The sequence below is a fragment of the Sarcophilus harrisii genome, chromosome 1 (assembly GCF_902635505.1).
Source record: "Sarcophilus harrisii chromosome 1, mSarHar1.11, whole genome shotgun sequence".
Classification (NCBI taxonomy): domain Eukaryota; kingdom Metazoa; phylum Chordata; class Mammalia; order Dasyuromorphia; family Dasyuridae; genus Sarcophilus; species Sarcophilus harrisii.
In genome coordinates this window covers 685,117,696-685,136,293 of record NC_045426.1, presented here as the reverse complement: position 1 = coordinate 685,136,293, position 18,598 = coordinate 685,117,696, and the positions used below count along the sequence as shown (strand labels likewise).

The 18,598-nt window shown below is 56.9% G+C and overlaps 2 protein-coding genes across 3 annotated transcripts in view; both read right to left on the bottom strand.

The window, feature by feature from the left end:
• The window catches only part of CDK2AP1 (cyclin dependent kinase 2 associated protein 1), a 19,871-nt gene extending 1,273 nt beyond the window's left edge, over positions 1–18,598 (bottom strand). Inside the window, exons 1-3 of one of the 2 annotated variants that reach the window (XM_031948471.1) lie at positions 18,190–18,598; positions 6,226–6,323; positions 3,824–3,950 (exon numbers count right to left, since the gene is read on the bottom strand). In XM_031948471.1, the coding sequence (XP_031804331.1) occupies positions 3,824–3,950; positions 6,226–6,323; positions 18,190–18,244 (280 nt within the window). In that variant the 5' untranslated portion in view covers positions 18,245–18,598. Of the gene's footprint in view, positions 1–3,823; positions 3,951–6,225; positions 6,324–11,214; positions 11,611–18,189 lie in introns of those variants that run through there. The other variant, XM_031948472.1, reaches the window with a different exon arrangement.
• LOC116420822 (putative uncharacterized protein DDB_G0271982) lies at positions 4,509–5,152 on the bottom strand. The gene has a single exon (XM_031948470.1). It carries the CDS (start codon positions 5,150–5,152, stop codon positions 4,613–4,615), a length of 540 nt encoding a protein of 179 aa, XP_031804330.1. The 3' UTR covers positions 4,509–4,612.

The following is an 18,598-nucleotide window of genomic DNA, read 5'->3' as shown; positions in this document are numbered from 1 at the left end:
CAGAGTTCACTGGCCCAATGCACCTTCCCAGAACCATGATTTTTCACTGCTCTGGGCCTACCTGTTATTACTACAAATTGCAGGCTTCATGAATCATTGTGCCTTGGTGTTTTTAAATAGTGATTAGCAGTTACCTTGGACAAGTCGCCTAAAATGCCCTGGGTCTCAGTTTCCTCCTCTGTGATAATAACCAACCCACCTCCTGGGAGAGAGGAGATGGATTCAAGAATGAAACACACAGTTACAGCTAGGTGACGCAGTGGATAGAGCACCAGCCCTGAAGTCAGTGGGACCTGAGTTCAAATCTGACCTCAGACACGTCCTAGCTGAGTGACCCTGAGCAAGTCACTTAACCCCAATTTTCTCACCAAAAAACAAGAAAGTTGTATTTATAGATATAGATAACGCTGGAATTTTTTTGATTATGCAGATTTGTTACAAGGATTTTATCTTTCTCAACTGGTGGGGAGGGGGAGAAAATACTTGTAAATTATTTTTAAAAGGTTCAAAAGAAAAAAGGAAGTAGCATTTTTAAGATTTGCAAACCATTTTAAACTTATTTGGTCTTCACAACCCTGTGAGTTAAGTGCCATAATTATTGTTTACAGATGAGGAAATTAAGGCAGACCGAGGTTTAATGACCTGCCCAGTCACAGGAGGTATTAGAGGCAGAATTCAAATTCGGGCCTTTGCCCTTCTAAGTGTAGCACATTATCCTCCTGGCAGAAGAGGGGGCTGGGCTAGCTGGCCCCTGAGAGCCTCCCAGCTTGAGGTCTGTGATCAACCCCCTCCCCCCCTGGACTTTCTGACGCTAATTTGTGGCCCCTCTGAGAAGCTGTCAGGAGGGGTGCGCCAGCAGCAGCTGCCCCCATTCCCATGAGCCTCCCCTGTAATGAAGCTTGGGGAGCAGGGCTGAGGGAAGTGGCAGCCCTGGGGCACTTCTGTAACTCTTGGCCCGTTCTCACAGAGGTCCTGCTTCTGACAATGACCTCTGTGTCCTTGGGTCAGTCTCCAGTCCCTCATCTCTTATGCCAGTGGGAGGCCCCGAGGCTCCAAATCAATGGACAGTCTGTGCTGGCGAAGTACTTCAGCCTGTCTAGGTGTCCGCTGCCTCATCTGTAAAATGGGAGGGGTCCCTGGGATCTCCCAGCTGGATAAACCTGGGATCCCAGACTCTCGTTTCTTCCACCCCCAGTGATGCTGTTTGCAAATAATTAGCATAGACTTAGTGCCTTGAGGTTGTAAAACACTTTACAAATATCTCATTTGAGCCTCCCGGGGATAGGAGCTGTTATGCTCATTTTACAGAGAAAAACTGAGGCAGGCGGAAGTTAAGTAATGAGCCAGGGTCTCACAGCTAGCAGGTACAGGATTGGAATTCAGGTCTTACTGATGCCAGGTCTGGTGCTCTATCCACTGGACCACCCAGCCTCCTTGTGCTGTATTTCAAGGGGCCTGTCCCCTCCCCTCCTGCAGATGGCTGGGAGCCTCTCCCAGAGCAGGCGGGCCCTTTCTCCCCACCCCCCTCCAGGCCGTTCCGCTGGCACAGCCTCCACCAGCCACCATGAGGGAAGTGCAGGGGAAATTCTCCTTTTCTGTCATACTTGGAAGAAAGGAGGTCCTGCCTCCTTTCAGCGTGAGTTCCAAGTCGGCTTGGTCCTTGCCAGTCATCCTCCCTTTCCCCTGCCCTGCTCTCCATGACCCATTTAGCTTCATTCATTTAAAAAAAAAAAAAAAAAAAGGCAGCAAGAGGGCTCAGTGGCGAGCGCTGGGAGCCCAGAATCGGGAAAGCCTGCGTTCCAGTCCCACCGGATTTACCAACTCTGTGACTCTGGGCAAGTCATTTAACCTGTCTGCCTCAGTTTCCTCATCTGTAACAAGTGTGCTTGGGACACAGAAAACGCCACGTCGGTCCCAGTTATCGTCGCTGTATTAGTGTCATTCTGCCAGGATGCGCTGCTGGGTAACCGGGCCGTGGGACCCAGAGCCCGCGAAGCAGTCTCCTCATCCGGATCAAGGACAAAGGCGCTCCCCTGCGCCAGGACCGACCCCCGCGGGAAACCCACCTACCCCCTGCCCCTCCCCCGGGGGCGGGGCTGAACTTTCCGAGGGCGCATTCACCCTTCAAAAGTCTGCCAGAGCTCCAAATGGGGCTGGATCCGCTCTCTTCCACGTGCTCCTCCCTTACTGGGGGAGTGATGGAAATCTGGGGGGGGGAGTCGCGGACCCGGCGTCTCGGTACAGCCGCCCCCGTCTTCTGTCAGCGTCTCTGGGCGAGGACCCTCGGGCGCAGATATCTGCAAGTCCCGGAAGCCTCAGCGGGCTGACCCGCCCCGCCCCGCCTCAGTTTGCCCCGCTGGGAAAGCGCGGCCAGTGGCGGCTCTGACTCTGCACCTCCAGGCTCCTCTCCCGTCTCGGTCCTTTGGGGGCGGGGCTGCCTGTGGGAAGTTAGCCCGGCCCCAGGCTGCTGCTCCTCGGAACGGGAAACGCTTGGGCACGGAAGCAGCGGCCTCCGGGGGGCGCCCCTGCCGTCCGGGTCCGGGCTTCGGCTCGGCCACGCCCTCCTGCCAGCCACGCTCTCGGAGGATGAACGGCCCCGGGAGCCGGAGGAAGCCCGGCAGGAAGCGCCCCTCCCCCCGCGCTCCAGGGGCACGGGCCCTCGGCAGGAAGCCCGCCCGGCCGCGAGGAAGAGGCCGCTCACCTCGCCCGCAGGGGGCGCTGTTCCCAAGGAGAGCCTGTTTCCCTGGGCGCCCGAGCGGGGGCCCGCGTCCCTCCGCGTGAGCTTCCGCGGCCAGACCCGGCGCGATTCCCCTCGGCGGGGCGCTCGGAGGCCAAGGCAGGCCCGCGCCGGCACCACGTGACCGCGGGTGGCTCTCCCATCACCCCGCCCGGCTCCGAATCCCCACTTGGCCGCTTACTCCTTATGGAATCTTGGCCCAATTCGTTGTCTTTTCCTTTCCCTCATCGGTAAGCTTTTCCCCGGAGGCCCCTGGGCTTCAGTGACGCGCCCAGGGTCCCACAGCCAGACCGCGTGACGTGTCCCAGGCCCATTAGAACTCGGGTCCTCCTGACGTCAGGGCTGGCGCCCCCTAGCGGCCCCTCAGCAGCAGCACTTTCAGAGCAGGTGCCGGTCTGCCGCGGTGCCGGGGACTTCACGCTTGGAAGCGAAGCTGACTAATTATACCCCCCATTTCCGCAGCTTTTGAAGGGCGTCTCGGCCTCTCACAAATGATCTCATCCACACCCTGACAGGTCCTTGTTCTTCCGCCGTGTCTTGTGACTCATGACCCCGTTTCAGATTTTCCTTCTCCACTCACTTGCCAGAAGAAGAAACCGAAGTGAAACGGGGGGGGGGGGGTGTCTGCCCGGGGCCACACAGCGGAGAAGTTTCTGAGGTAGGATGGAATTCAGATCTTCCCGACTGCAGGCCCGGCGCGCTCTTCCGCGTCACCCGCCACCCCAGCAGGGACAAAAAGCCCTTTACAAGGATGCCTCCTCTGAGCCTCACAACCCTTTGTTATTCCCACTTTACAGATGAGGAAACTGAGGCCGAGTCCGGTGAAAGAGCTCGCCCAAGGTCCCACGGCTAAGAGGTGTCCCAGGCGGGACTCTCCAAGCCAAGGCTGGAAGTCCGTGCCCTAGATCACGCTGCCTCCCCTTGCAGGGTCCCTTCCACTTCCAAGGCAAGGATTAGTATCCCAGCTCCCTGATTCCCTGGGGGAGGAGGGGGCCGGTGCCATCCTTGGCTGCTCCGTGCAGCTCAGGGCCAGTGAGGAACAATGCCCTGCCTGGTCTGAGGGACCGCGAGCCGGCCGGCACTTACCTCGCTTTAGCCTCTCCATGGCGCTTTTGCTCCCTGCGTACGTGGGTCTGATCTCTTTCCCTAGCTCTTCGATGATAGCCAGCAGTTCCGCATACTTGCTCTGGGGTACCTGGCTGCTCCCGGTCCCCTAAAACCAGAGAGAAGTTTATTAGAATGACCATGGAGAAATCCCGGGCCTCCAACCCTCCCCCCGGGGCCTAGGCCCCCAGCGGGCCTGTGTCCCACCCTGGAGTGCCAGAGACAGGACAACGCCCAAGAGCAAGGGACGGGCGCTCCCGGCCGCGGCACAGCGGTGACCAGAGCATGGCCAACGGCCGCCAGGGCAAGCGGGGAAGGGCATGATGGGAAGTCAGTATGGGCTCGAGAAAAGGGAACCTCAGAAGTGGGAGTCGGGAGGGCAGCCATTTGTTACCCAGGTGACCTCAGGCCAGCCTTCCCTCACCTGCAGAACCAGGGTGCTGGGCTGGCGGGCCTCCCGGGTCCTTCCCAGGTTTATCCCCGTCTACCCTTTGGGATTCCCCGCTCTGCCCTGTGATCCTAAGCAACGTTCCAAGCCTCTCTGGGCCTCCCGTCCCCCGACGCAGTTAGTAAGATTCCCGCTCTGGTTCCGTACTCCCAGAGGGAGCGACGTCCCGGGCCCAGGAGCTGGGGGTCACTCCCCCCAGGGGTTTGCTGTGACCAGAGCTGAGTGGGCTCAGAAAGTGGCGGAGATGTTTTTGTAACGGCGGGCAGATGACGGAAGGCCTTGGTATCCATGGCATCCCCCTCCTCCTGATGCCCCCCTGACAATTACAAAGAGTACCGCGAGGCAAGCACCCAGATCAGTGAAGCCGGGGTCCCCAGGACCACAGACGTGGGCTCTTTGTCTCTCCTCTCCCTTTCTTCCCTCTCCTCGTCGTCCTCCTCCTCATCTTCCTCCTCCTCGTCCCCTTCGTCTTCCCTCTCCTCTTCCTCCTCGCGGTCCTCCTCCTCGTCATCCTCCTCCCTGCCCCAGAGCTGCATCAGAGCAGCCACATCCTCGTAGAGCGCCTTCTCCCTCTCCTCCTTCTTTTCCCTCCGCCGCCTCTTCTTGGCTTCCCGGTCTTTCTCCCGCTCCCGCTCCCTCTCCTCCAGGTTCTCCCTGCGCCTCCTTTTGGCCTCTCGGTCCTTCCTGCGCTCCTTCTCCCTTTCCTTCTCATCTTCCCGCCGGCGCTTCATGGCCTCCGCATTCCTCTGCCGTTCCAGGATCCTCTTCAGGCCGTCCTCCCGCTTGCGACGCTTTTTGAGCCGGTCCCGCTCTCTGGCTCTCGCCTGCCTCTCTTCCTGGGACAGGAAGGCTCGGCGGGGCATGAGGAGGTGAGCTCTGTCCCTCCCCCCCCTCCCCAGCAATGGGCTTCTGTGTTCCGAGGAACAATCGGCCCCCCTCTGAATGGCCGGACAGATAATGTCCCTGCCTCTGGAACCTGGGGGCAGCTCCTCTCCCAGCTCGGGGCCCCGGCCGTGGCCGACGGTGGGAGTGTGGACTCGGCTCCCGTTCTGGGAGGGGTACCCGAACCAGGGCCCCAGAGGCCGCCTTTCCTGTTGGGCCAGACGGGACCAGGTCCTGGTCTTCCTTCCCCCCATATATCCAAGGCAGGCCAAGAGCTGTTAAAGGCCCTCACACAGAGCTTCTAGGCCTTACTTCTCCTAGGAAACACCACAACTCCCAAGAGACTCTGTGGCGATCTCAGAGCAACATGCCAGCCGGCTGGCTCTGTCTCATCCCCTAGTCTCTGACCTCCGGCGTGAGCTGGAAAAGTCTGTTCTAGGGTCACCTTTCCAGCCTGTAACTACTTATGCCAGATGGGGAGGGAAGGCCTCTGGCCTTTTGTGAATAAACATCTGCTAAAGAACCCAGAACTGAGCCCCCCCCCCCCATACCCAAGTTTCTCTCCTGCCAGCCAGGCCCCTTTCTAGCCATTCCAAGCCATGGATCAGGGGGCAATCCCAGCCCAGGCCTTCCTTGTTCACCAGGAGCCACGTGGGAACCCCAAGGAATCAGGAAAGAGGCTTCTGAAGAAGCCTATGAGGCCTGGGATGCTTGGGGCTCTGCCCCAGCTCTCATTCTCAGAGTTTTCCCTATTTACCGGCCCCCGGTAGTGGGTAGCTCCTTTGCACGGTGGGTGTGGGAAGGGCTCTGGTGCCTTCTGCCGTGCAGGTCTCTGACCCGTCTCGGCCCACCCTGTTGGGTGCCTTGGGGACGGGCAGGGATGCCCATCTCTATGGGGCTCCCCAAGGACAAAGCCATTTTAAGAAGACTGCTGCTGGTCATTCTCAGACAATCCCCAGAGCACGGCGGCTACTTCCCTGCCTTGCCTCCCTCTACCCCTCATCTCTCAGGGCTGAAATAGCCCAAGGAAAGTGAAAGAGGACTCTGGCCTTACCTGGGTGTAGCCCAGAGATGGCGGTCCGTAGTCATTGATCAGCTGCCGGTACTGGGTGGACGCCGCCATGCTGGCAGAAGGAGAGTGGACGCTCCCACCTTTCAAAGGACGGAAAAGAATGGCAAGAGTTACCAGAGGCCCGGCCAGCCTTCAGCCGCCCCTCCCCACCCCCAGCCTCCCTTTCTGGCCTGATCTGGTTATTTCCAGGCCTTTATTCTCTGGGGAGAACAAGGCAAGGCAGCTAAGACACAAGCCTCGGTCCAGAGGTGCAGGCCGTTTTCTGACACATTCTGGCTGTCTGGCCCTGGACAAATGGTTTAATCAGGCCACTCTTCAAAGGCTTAAAGTGCACAAGTACAGATCGGCCTTGGCAGAGGCAGTTTCCTCTCTGGGAATTTCTTAAATACCAGTAAAATCATAGGTGCAATCTCAAAGCAGCTTTCCTCACAACGCCCCATTAAGGAAGTAGTTACAAGCATCCCAGATCCCAATTTACAGACGAAGAAACTGAGGCACAAGGAGTTAGATGACTTTTAGGATCATATATCCACAGGACGAAGGGACAATATCTAGCCTTGTTTTATAGATAAGAATATTGAGGACCATAGAGATCAAAGAAGTGTCAAAGGTCAAAGAGGAATTAAGTGATTTGAATCTAGCTCCTTTGACTACAGATCCAGCACTCTCCCCCATACCACTGCTGCCTCTCATTACAAAAGACAACCATGATAAAGCCATCAGATATTCTTCCAATCTTGGAACCAGAACAATCACAATCATCTCCAAAAGCCATAAAATGTTCTGGCAGAAGATGGTTAAAAAGCAGTAAAGGAGTGATTTTTTTTAAATCCGGTGAGAGTCTGCCAGCCCCCAGCAGCCAGAAGCCCATAGGTGATGAGAAAGGTATCCCCTCCAATAGGGCCAACTTCTCCCACCTGTGACAACAGGAAACACATAGCTCTGGGCCCAAAGGGCCGGCAGAGGGGGGAGGAGCTTCTGGACAGCAGTAGCCAGCAGTGTCTGGTGCTGGGCTCACATTGGGGGCTCAGAGTTACGTAACATTCTGTACGCAGACTCCAGAGGAGGTCCTGATCATCCAGCAATCCCGGGGGGCTGACTTTGAGAGGTGGGGGTCAGTACAAGGGCCTAGGGGGGCTCAGAGGGAGTCCAAAGGGACCAAGCACCTCAGGAGCGCAGCAGTGAGCGAACCACAACCCTGGCAATAAGCTCCAAATCAGGAACTAAAGCAGAAGCCAAAGGAAAAACCAACCAGAACAAAAATGACTTTCAACATAGAGATCTCCCCGAAAGGAATGAATACAACTTCAAGCAGAGACCAAAAGGAAAAAATGGATTTTCCACAAGGATGATATGACTACCTGGAAGAAATGAAGTGATATACATTTTTAAAAGCTCCAAGTGAAAATTAGGAAAGTAAGAATAGCCAGCTTAGAAAACAAAGTGGTAAACTTTATCCGAGAAATGAAATCCGTTCAGAGTAGAATAAACTAAACAAATCAATGATCATCTGAGACAGCAAGAAACATTAGAAATAACCCAAAAGACTGGAAAAACATCAGAAAGAAATCATTTGAGAATCTCTGAAAAATGTGCTTTTAAAAAGTCTTTATACAATATTTCAAGAAATCATAAATGACAAATCAGAATTTTTAGGACAAAGTGAGGATAGAAGAAATTCCCCTATCACTCATGAAAGGAACTCCAAAAGGAAAAGTTCCTTGAATGTCATGGTCAAAATCCAGAGTTTCTGTATCATAGGAAAAATATTGCAATTATCCAGAAAGAAGCAATTCAAATTACAAGTAGTCAGTCAGAATCATACAAGAGCTAGCAGCTTCAACTAGGAGTAATAGGAGAGCTTGGAATAGAGTAATCTTAGAGGCTCACAAATAACTTGTCCCACAAAAAGTAATTTTGAAATGCAAATATGAATCCACAGAAATCTATTAAGGAAAATATATTTAAGCAATTGGAATAAAATGTATGATGACACACTATGAAACTATTAGAGAAAAAACAAGTGTGTCCCTTAAGGGACACTTTTAAGGGCATTTGGGGGAGAGGAGTAAGAAAAAACATCAATCCTGGGGGTTGACTGGACCCATTCAAAGAGTTTGAAGAGGAAAAAGAAGGAAGGGCTAAAAGGAATACACTACTCTAGAAAATAAGGGAAGGAGGAGATGGAACCTGCTATTCCTCCTAATTGTAGTTCATGAGAAGAAGAGTGAGGAAGAAGTATCAGAAAAAGTCACTTCTAAAATGGACAAAGGATGATTAAACATGTGTACACACACAGTTGTACAAATGGATATATAATTTGGTCTAGAAATACCACAAATCTAACAGGGAAACAAGGCAGGATAGAGGGGGGTGGTTAAGAGAGAGGACAATTCTGGGGAGGGAATCATTACAAATAAACTTTCTCATCCCAAAATGGCCAATTAAAAGAAATGAAGGAGGGAGTAAAGAAAGTGACTCAAACCTCAGGACATGGTGGGGAGATGATGGGAGACAAAGATTTGCCACACACTGCACTGACTCTCGGACAATTAAGACCCCAACGAGCTTGTATATGGATAGAATGGTGTACGAGTACACTGTAAAAAGAACATGAATGAGAGAATTTCTGAGAATCCTGGGTATTGTGAACAATAAAGTGGGCAGAACCAGAAGAACAATTCAAAGAACAAAACACTAAAGAAAACCAGTTTTGGATTATTGAAGACCTTTGGTCCATCTGATGTTCAATCACTATACCATGAAGCAGTTTAAGTGCCCCCAAGGGAGAGGGCTGGAGTCAGATACAGAAAGAAGCAAACATTTGGGGCCATGGTCCCTCTGCCGAGTCCTTTTCCTTCATTAAAGCCTCAAAAGATTTTTTTCCTTCTCAGTTTTATGGGAGAAATGTGGAGGAGGTACCATAGTGATACAAAAAAAGAGGGCCATTGTAACATTTTAAATGCACAGATGCAAATAGAAATTAAGAAAGCACAATGAAGTAGGGCAGTTTTGAAAGTAATGTTTATAATTTATGCTTTTTTTTTTTCTTCTTAAAGCAAGTAGAATGAAATGGAGATTCAGTTTCCTATAGAATTCTCTATGTTCGGCTGGATGTTGGGGGGGTATTTAAGATCCACCCCCCAAAAAAAGGACAACTAAGGCAGAATCATTTCTAAGAAGTAAAACTGAGTAATCAAAAACAGCTTTAATGGGTGGCAGAAATGGAGGCTGAGGTGGGAAGCACCTGACTTCCAAGTCAGTGTTCTCCAGTTAGCACCTACTTCATTAGCCCAATTTAAGGAAATTCAACAAATATGCCTTAAAGAGGTCATCTCTGTTTGCTTCAGTTTCATCTGTAAAATGGGAATAATAGCATCTACTTCCCAGTAAAGGAGGATCAAATGAGATAAGACTTAAGTGCTATGGGACCTGGCACATAGTAGGCTCTATGTAAACATGTTAAAGACAAAAAATGCCCCCCCAAAGGAGGCATTCTACTGATCCCTAAGGCCTTTTGCAACATTCAAGACCTTCCACAGTTGGAGGCCAATCTACCTTTCCAGCCTCACCTCCCACTCTGCCTCCACTGGATTATTTTTCTTCGGCACGGACTATTTTCCCTCTACCAACCCGAACCTGGAGAAAGTACGCTTAGAGGGGTCTCAGTTCTCAAAACCTGGCCATCCCACCCCACTATTCCCACCTTTTGTCCTGAAAACTAATCGAGCCCCTTCCCCCATGCCTGTCTCTAGAATGGCCCTGTTGTTCCACTTGTGGCCATCTAAGATGCCCTGCTCCTATCAGAACGTGAGGTCCCGGAAGGAAGGAACGCATGCTTTTGTATCCCCAGCACTGGGCTGGGCACGGAGGAAGTTTTAATCAATGCTGTTTCATTCATCCATTCATTGCACACACGCTAGGTTCCCACAAGAACAGACCACTCTCTGAGTTCCTGAATAACCATTTTGCTTCCCTGCTTCCAAAGGCCTAGAAAGCCATTATTATATCAACTATTCAATCAAAATATTTAATCAGCACCTCCTGGGACCAAGTATTGCTCTGGGAGCTGGGTTCAAAAAACGAGAGGCCAGCCGTTCCCCTCCTTCAAAGAGTTCACAATCAAAGGGGAAAAAAAATTACATATATATATATATATATATATATATATATATATATATAAACATATAACAGGAGGAGAGATGGTATGAAGGGCCTCCTCAGGGCCAGACACTGGGCTAAGAGATGTACAAATGTTTCATTTGGACTCCACAACAACCTCAGGAGATGCGCATCTCCCCATTTGGCAAATTGGGAAACTGAGGCAGACAAAAGTTAAGTAGCTTGTCCAGGGTCCCAGAGCAGCAGAGTGGTTTTGAACTCAGGTTCAATATTCTAGCCACTGAGCCACTTCGCCCCCTCCAGAAGGAGACCCCTTGAGAGGTAGGGGAGTCAGGGAGGCTCGTGCCACAGGCAAAACTGGGGATGAACCTCACTCAACAGAAGTGAGGGCTGGTAAGAAACAGTGAAGGTGAGGGGGATGAGAGCCTTAGGACAATCCCTCTGGTATCTGAGGGAAGGGCACTCGGGACAGGGCCCAGCTCGGAGTCGCCGTCTCATGGAGGGCCAGACTACAGTGGTGGACCCAAGGCCCGGCTCTGCCCAAAACCCAAGGGGAAGAAGAATCTGGGCCCAAGGCCAGCACCCCTTCCACAGAGTCCTATTGTCCCGCTGGCCACAAAGATCTCCAGAATCTGCCCGGCTCATCGAGCATCACCAGGTACCCTCTCCTGAACTCGCTGTCCCATGAAGGCAAGAAGTGCCGGCTATCTGGCTCACCTGGCGGGGGCACCGGGGAAAATGCCCAGCCTCCTTGGGCCTCGGCCTGCTCATCTCACACTGGAAGGAGATGAGCCAGAAAACATCAGAGGGGTCTGCAAAGGCAGGGGCCCAAAGACCAGCGCTACTGACCTCAGGGCTCCCCCGCGCCATTGTTCAGATCTGGCCTGTCAGCGGCTCCCAGACCCCGTGACGTGCCCATCCCAGTGCCGAGCCGTTCCTCAGGATCTCAGCTGCTGGGCAAGATGGGCAGGGGGATGTGGAGGGCCTGTCCCTGTGAATCTGTCTTCTCTGGCTGGCTGCCTCCCCGTGGCTGTCTTGTCTGTCTCTGTATCTATGTGTCTGCCTGTTTCTGTGCATCTCTGTGTCTATCTCTGTGTGTCTTATCTGTCTCTGTGTCTGTTTCTCTATGTCTGTGTTTTTGTGGGTACATCTTTTTGTATCTATCTCTCTGTCTCTGTGTCTCCGTTTCTCTATACCTGTGTGTCTCTGTGCATGTGTCTCTATCTCTGTCTCTGTCTTGTTACTCTGTCTTGCTGGGTGTATGTCTCTCTGCCTCTGGGTCTCTGTATGTCTCTGTCTCTGTTTCTTTGTGTCTCCGTTTCTCTTTGCCTCTGTGTGTATGTGTCTGTCTCTCTGTCTCTGTCTTGTTTCTCTCTGTCTATCTGTCTCTCTCTGTATCTCTATCATGTGTCTGTCTCTGTGTCTCTCTATATCTGTGTCTGTCTTCCCCACCCCCACCCCTCCCCCCCATTGTGCTGGAGTTGGCCCTCATGATTACATCAGTCCCACCAGCACGGGAAGCCCCTCCCACCTCCAAGCTCGGGGCACACAAAGTAACAAACCCCCCTAGCCGGCCCTCAAGGGGCTCTCCTCAGTTGGGAGGAGAGAGCTTGGGGGAGGGGGGAGGTAAACGCAGAGAACTCTGGGAGGAGCTCGGGAAGCGCTGCCTGCCGTGGAGCTAAGGCTTGCAAGAGCCGGTGCAGGGAGGGAGGCTCCTCCGGCCTGTGCAAAGGTGTAGAGATGGGAGAACAGCCAGGAGGCGCTTGACCGGTTGGACAAGAGTGTAACCGAGGGCTACCCCAAAGAGGAGGAAGGAGGGAACAAGTACCTATTAAGCACTTACTGTGTGACAAGCACACAATGTGTTTTCAAGACTAATGGGAGAGGCTTTAAACTGCCAAGCAGAGCTGACAGGGAGCCAGGGAAGCTTCTTGAAGGGAACGAGGGCACCAATTTGGTGGCTGTGGAGGATGTGCTGGAGAAGCGAGGGGAGGGGGGGGCCAAGTGACTATCAGGGTGAGAAGCGGAGGGAGCCCAAGGAGCGTGGTCAGGGACACCCCGCGACCGTCCTCCAGAAACTCTGGTTTGGCCGGTAGTTCCAGAGCATCCAGGAGGCCTGCAGCGGGCCAGGGGGCACAGAGTCTCTGCGCCCCCACGGTCATAAGATGGGGACAGTGATGGCAGGGCTGCCCCAGGGAACCTGAGCTTGGGGTGCTTGGGCCACAGTCTGCAGGCCCTGGCCTTGGGGGAGGGGAGGAGAAAAGGAGGCGCCACAACCAGCTCAGCCACACCTGGATTCAAGGCTCTGCCTCCCCTCCCCCCCTCCACCCTAGGTGCCACCCCGGAGAACCCTGATTTCCTTTCTGGCTCAGCTGGGAGGCTGCCTCCTCCAGGAAGCCCTTCCCGATTCCTCCCCCCAAACTGACACTGTATTTGTTTTTAGTATACTTATAAATGGACACATTGTCTACCCCTTTCTGGACAGAAAAGTGGGGGCGGAATGAAGCTCACAATCACTCATAGTCAGAGGGGGTGAATGGGCAGCAAAGGAGCCCCCCCCCCAGCCGTAAGCCGGCTTTTGTTTCCCATCTTCCCTCGCTCCCCTTCCCCTCCCCCATCATTCCCTGTGCTTTTCAGACCCTGCACACAGCCCTAACCCCAGAGGGGCCCAAGGCACACAAAGAACTCCCCGCCAGGCCTCTAGCTGGGGCAGCTTCCAGGAGAGCCGGGCCCCAGAGCATTCTGGGGGGCAGGAAGGGCCCACCTTCCCCCCTCCCTCTTCTTCCTCAGCCTCGGTGCCCCCAGGGGCCTCCAGGACAAGTTCGAGCCCCCGCCAATCCAAAAGGCAGAACCTGGGGAAGTGAAGGGTCATTGGAGGAGCCCAGGCCCACCCCCACCCCCAAACTGAGGCTCCTGCAGTCGGCAGGGAAGACAAGGGGCAGCGGGGCCTCGGTGCCCCCACGCCCAGGCCGGCAATCCCCTCCACTCCCCGGGCCGGGCCCAGCAGAGCCGCTGCCTCCCGGTCAGGGAGGGAGCCTCTTCTCCCCAGGGGCCCCATCTGGGGCCCACCTCAGCCACTGGGCCCGCCCCAGAAAAACGGAGAAATGGAGGGGAAATCGGGTTTCTCCCAAGCAGGCCCCAGGCGGGTCGGGGGCCCGCCCCCCAGCCGCCCCCCTCCCAGAGGCCCTGCCCGCCCAAAAGGGGCCAGGGCCCCGAATGCCCCTGGGGGGAGGGAGGGCAGAGTCCCGGGGGAAGTGGGGCTTTTCCCCACTTCCCTTTTTACAAAAGGAAAAACTGAAACGAAGAAAATGGGTTCTTGAGGACCCTTTCCCCAAGGGCCCCCTCCCCGCAAAGTGGGGAATTTTGCTTTAAACAAGGGGGCGCGTGATTTTCTAGAGGTGGGTTAAGGCCTCCCAAATGCCTCCCCCTGGGCCTGCCCGCAAGGGGACCCCAGAAATGTCCTTTCAGGGACCCCATTAGGCAACCCTTTAAACTGGTGTTGTAAAGGGGGCCCTAAAGCCCTGGGTGCCCGCCCAAAAAGTCCCCCTTGGGCCACCAAAGCACCACTTTAAAAAATTTCCCCAAAACCCCCCAACCCTAAACCAACCCCCCAGCTCTGTGACCCCAGGCAAGTCACTTAACCCTGCCTGCCTTAGTTTCCTCACCTGTAAAACAGGTGTCATCATGGCACTTACCTCCCAGGGTGGTTGTGAACATTAAATCATGATGCTAAGGCCTTATCCATAGGAAGTGACATATAAATGGGGGAGGGGGCGGGCACCAACAAGAGACTGGCAAAGGTCTCCTGCAGGAAGGAGATGGCAGGCGGTCGCCACCCAGGAATGGGGCATGGACACCCTGGGCGAGGGTCCTGAAAAGTGCTGGGCTTTTCTGACTCTGCCGTGAGAGTTCCATAGGCTGTGGGGCCCAGCCCCAGGGCCCGCCTCCTCCTCCAGCCCCCAGCCCCTCTGCCAGGGCCGTGCCCCTCTGTGCCTCTGGGAGGGCTGGAGGCTGGGGCATGAATGGGGGAAGGTGGGGGAAGGACCGGGAGGTGGGAGCCCTGTCTGCTTCTCCTGGGGCAGAGATGCTGGGGGGCTAGTAAAGTGCCTTCCCTAAGCGGCAGATCTCTTTTCTTCTCCCCCCACCTGCCTTCTCCTTTTCCCTTCTCTTCTTTCCCTTACGGCCCCAGGAGAAAGGCTACCAGGACTGGGGAGGCAATGGGGGAAAGTAAGGAATTCTGGTTCCCTTCTCCCCATCATTTCGGCCCTGGCCATTGGCACACAGAAGGAGTCTAATAAATGTTTCCTGTTTGAAATGAGTGGATGGGGCTGCTCTGTCCCATCGGGTGCAGGTGGAGGGAGCCAGCCCTGACTGCCAATTTCTCCCCCTCCTCCCTACCCAGAGTATGAGGCTGGTAGTAAAATGTCTTCTCTAAGCAATGGATCTCCTTTCTTCTCCCCTCCACCTCCCTTCTTCTCCCTCCTTTTCCCTTCTCTTCTTTCCCTTATGGCCCCAGGAGAAAGGCTACCAGGACTGGGGAGGGGATGGGGGAAAATAAGGAATTCTGGTTCCTTTCTCTCCATCATTTCAGGCCCTGGCCATGGTACTTGGCACACAGTAGGAGTCTAATAATGGTTTCCTGTTCGAAACCGTGTGTCTGTGGATGGGGCTGCTTTGCTGGATCCAGTGCAGGTGGAGGGAGCCAGCCCTGACTGGGTGACCGAAAAGCCGCCAACTTCTCCCTCCTTCCACCTCCCCTCCCTACTCAGAGGCTGGGGGATTGGGCGAGGAAGCCCGGTCCAGCATTCCCTAGACCATGCCCCCCCCCCATACACCCAAGCCAGGAAGCCTTGGGGGGAGGGGTCGCCGCGGATGGGGGGGCGGGGAGGCAGGCAGATAGGGAGAAGTTTGCAGTTCTCCCCAGCCCTGCCATCGGCAACCCCCATAATCCTCTGTCCCAGAGAAAGGACAGCTAACCAGCGGCTTTTCCCCCCAGGCTGGCCCTCATTAGGATGCTGGTTCCTGGGGGGCCCCTGACCTGGAGCTGAGACACCGAGAACAATGATCAATGGGCACAGCTCACCAGGGACTCGGGCCTGAAGGCAGATTGAAAAGAAATGACCCCCTGGGATCCCAGAGGGGGGAGGAGCAGGGGGGAAGGGAGGGGGTCAAGATGGGAAGAGAAACCAAGAAATCCCTGAACTCCACGTCAGCCTCTCTGGAAAATCCCAGACAATGAAGCGCTGTGTGAGGCAGACGCAGCGTTTCTGGGAGGGCTCGGGAGCCAAGCAGGGGTTGGCAAAGGACAGGAAAATCTTCGGGGCAGGAGGGAGCTGTGCCCGCCCCCTGCCCCCCCATCCTTCCCCTCGGGCCCAAACAAAGCCCCGGCCCCAGCCCCGGCCTCCCAGCCACCCCCACAGGACCAGTTGGGGTCCTGGCTGGCTCCCAAGAGGGAGGTCTGCTCCCAGCCCAGCCAGGGGGGGGAGGACCGAGGGACCGTCCAGAAAGGGGGGCAGAGCCCCTGTGGAGGTGGCTGCTGCAGCTGCGAAGGAAGGGAGGGAAGGGGAGGCAGAGGAAAGGGAGGGAAGGAAGGGGAGAGAGGGGAAGGAGGGAGAGAAGAGGAAAGGGAGCAGAGGAAGGGAAGGGAGGAAAGAAGGGAAGGGGGCCGAGCTGGAGCTGCAGTCACGTCACTGGGAGTGTGAGATGTGCAAGGGGAGGACTCGGGCTTTGTCTAACTCTGTTGGCCTTAGGCCACGGGCTGGCATTCCTACTAGCAGGAGGCAGGGCTGGTGTGTGAGGGATAATGACAGGAGAGGGAGAGGGAGAGGAGAGCAGAGAGTCCATCTTGGATGCAGATGGCAAGGGAGAAGAATGGGGATGGTGACCAAGAAGGATGGGGGGGGCAGAAGGAGGCGCCCCCTCCCCCTGAAAGAAGTGCCAGGCAGCTGACCACTCAGAGCCAAAGGGAAGTGACCCAGGGAGGAAGGAGCCCTCCCTGGAAATGGAGCAGGGGAGAGTGACAGCGTCTGGCAGATCCTGGGAGCCACAGGCAGGGCTGGGGCAGGACGTGCCCCCCGGCGCCGGGGACAGATGGGGGCCGCTGATCCAGTCTGGGCGGCCAGCTCACTCCCCCCAAAAAAAACCCCACCGTGAATGAGAGTCAGCAAAGGAAAAAAATCAATCGCTTGTGTCTTCCCAGGGGGAGACAGGAGCTGGTCACCAGCTCAGAGATGCGAATGCTGAAGGGGAACATGGTGGCCACTTTGTCTTTGTCCTTCGACCACATGCCCACCTGGTGGAACCAAGGGGCTGATCCCGGCCCCGCACCCCCCATCCCGCCCCACCCCCACGGGGATGAGGCCATCAGCGTTTGCCCCCCTGTGCCCCAAAGCGCGTTCCTCCCCGGCATTCTGCCCCAGCCCAGCCTGGGCGGATAAAGGGTCAGAGTTCACCACTGGGAGGATGGGAGCCCGGGCCGGGATGACTCCTCCACGAGGCGCACCCAGGCTCCCCGGGTCCCACCCTCTCCTCCTCCCCAGACCCGGCACCCAAAGGAAGGAGCTCCTCGGGGGAGCATCTGGCAGACCGGCCGCTCCCTCCCTTTTTTAGACCTCCCCAGTCTAGGTACCCGGACTACCCCCGACCCTGGGGTACCCCCAGCTCCACTTGGGAGGCCAGAGGGGCCACTTAGAGGGATCCTCCAAACTTTTCGGTGCCCGCTCATCCTACGCCCCCCTCCCCCAAACCCCGGGGCCAACCCCGGGCAGGAAGCGCTTAGAGATGTCACCTCAGTACCCAGCAGCGCCCTCGGCCCTCCCCCCACCCCCAGGAAGGCAGATGAAGGGATGCTGCCCCCCCCATACCTGCACCACAGACGCGGCTCCTAATCACACTTACTGCCCGCTCCCCCTGCTCGGGTACCTCCCCCCACGACACGGGGACCCTCCTGCCACTGCCCCCGTTTCCTGCCTGAAAATCGTCCCCGCAACCGAATCCCCGGACAGCCCCTCATCTGCGCCCCCCACGGGCACACTCACTTTTACACACGTGCTTTAAAGAAACAAACTACTTTTTAGGCTCTCGCCGCTCCCGTTTGCACGCGCACATCCAGTCCCCCACTCGCATCCCTCCCCAACTCGGCTCCCGGCCACGCCGCCTCTGCCCCGCACCCCGGCCGCGCGCCCCCCGGGACCCTGCCCCGCGCCCCCGCGCGCCACGACCGCTCTCGGCGGGCCCGGCCCCACAGGTCCCGGCCCCGGGCGCCGCCGGCCCGGCCCAGCCGGCCCCACACGACACGCACGCACTCGGGGCAGCCAGCGGCCCGGCAGCCGCTCCCCAAGCCGCCGGCAAGGGCCCTCCCGCAGCCGCCCAAGAGCTTAACGCGGGAGGAGACCAGCACAGGAGCCGTCCTCCCCTCCCCGGGCAGCAGCACCGGCGGCATCCCCGGCGGCCCCCGACGGCAACCCCCTCCCCGCCCCCACCGGGCCGGCCGGGCTGCCCCAGAGCGGGCGGGCGAGCCAGCGCGCGGCGGCGGCAGCCCGCCGGCAGGGGCCCCCGAGCCGGCTCCCCGCGCGCCCCGCCCCGAGCCCCAGGGCCGCCGAGCCGCGGCAGGGCAACTTGCCAGGCAGGGGGCGGCGCAGGATAGAGGGCGAATCATGGCGGCCGGGCAGCGGCGCTCGGCCGCGAGCCCGGCCGGGGCACCGGCCCCCGGCCGCCCCCGGCCCCCGGCGCTCCTTTGTGTCCGGCTCCGGGGCGCGCGGGGCTGCGGGGGCAGCGCCCGGGGGCCGCCAAACTTCCCCGGCACTTGCCCGGGGGCTCACTTACCCGGGTTCAGGGAGGCGCCCGGCATGTGGGCGTTCAAGTTGGGCTTGTAAGACATGCCCGGGGAGGCGAGCGGCGCCCGGAGCCCGCAGGTCCCGCGATGCGGTGGAGCGCCTCCGCGCCCTGGCTCCCCAGCCCACTTTTGTTTACGGCTCCGCCGGCACCGGCAAATATGGCCGTCCCTTATACCGACACCCACAATGCAGTATAGTTTCCATACATCACCGGGGAAGGGGAGCCACAAAGTTTGCGGCGGGCGCAGCCGGGGGGGGGCGGCGGGCGGCCCTCCCCGAGCCCGCCCCGCCCGCCCAGCGGCCCAAGGCGCCTCTCCCGGGGCCCGAGCCTTGCCCTCCTTTCTTCCCCTTTTCGGCGCCCGGCCTTAGGATCTCCCCCCCTGGAGGATGAACTTGGC

Bases quoted from the DNA above. Each gene is read 5' to 3' on its own strand.
- LOC116420822 (XM_031948470.1), bottom strand. From the start codon at position 5,152: ATGCCCCGCCGAGCCTTCCTGTCCCAGGAAGAGAGGCAGGCGAGAGCC.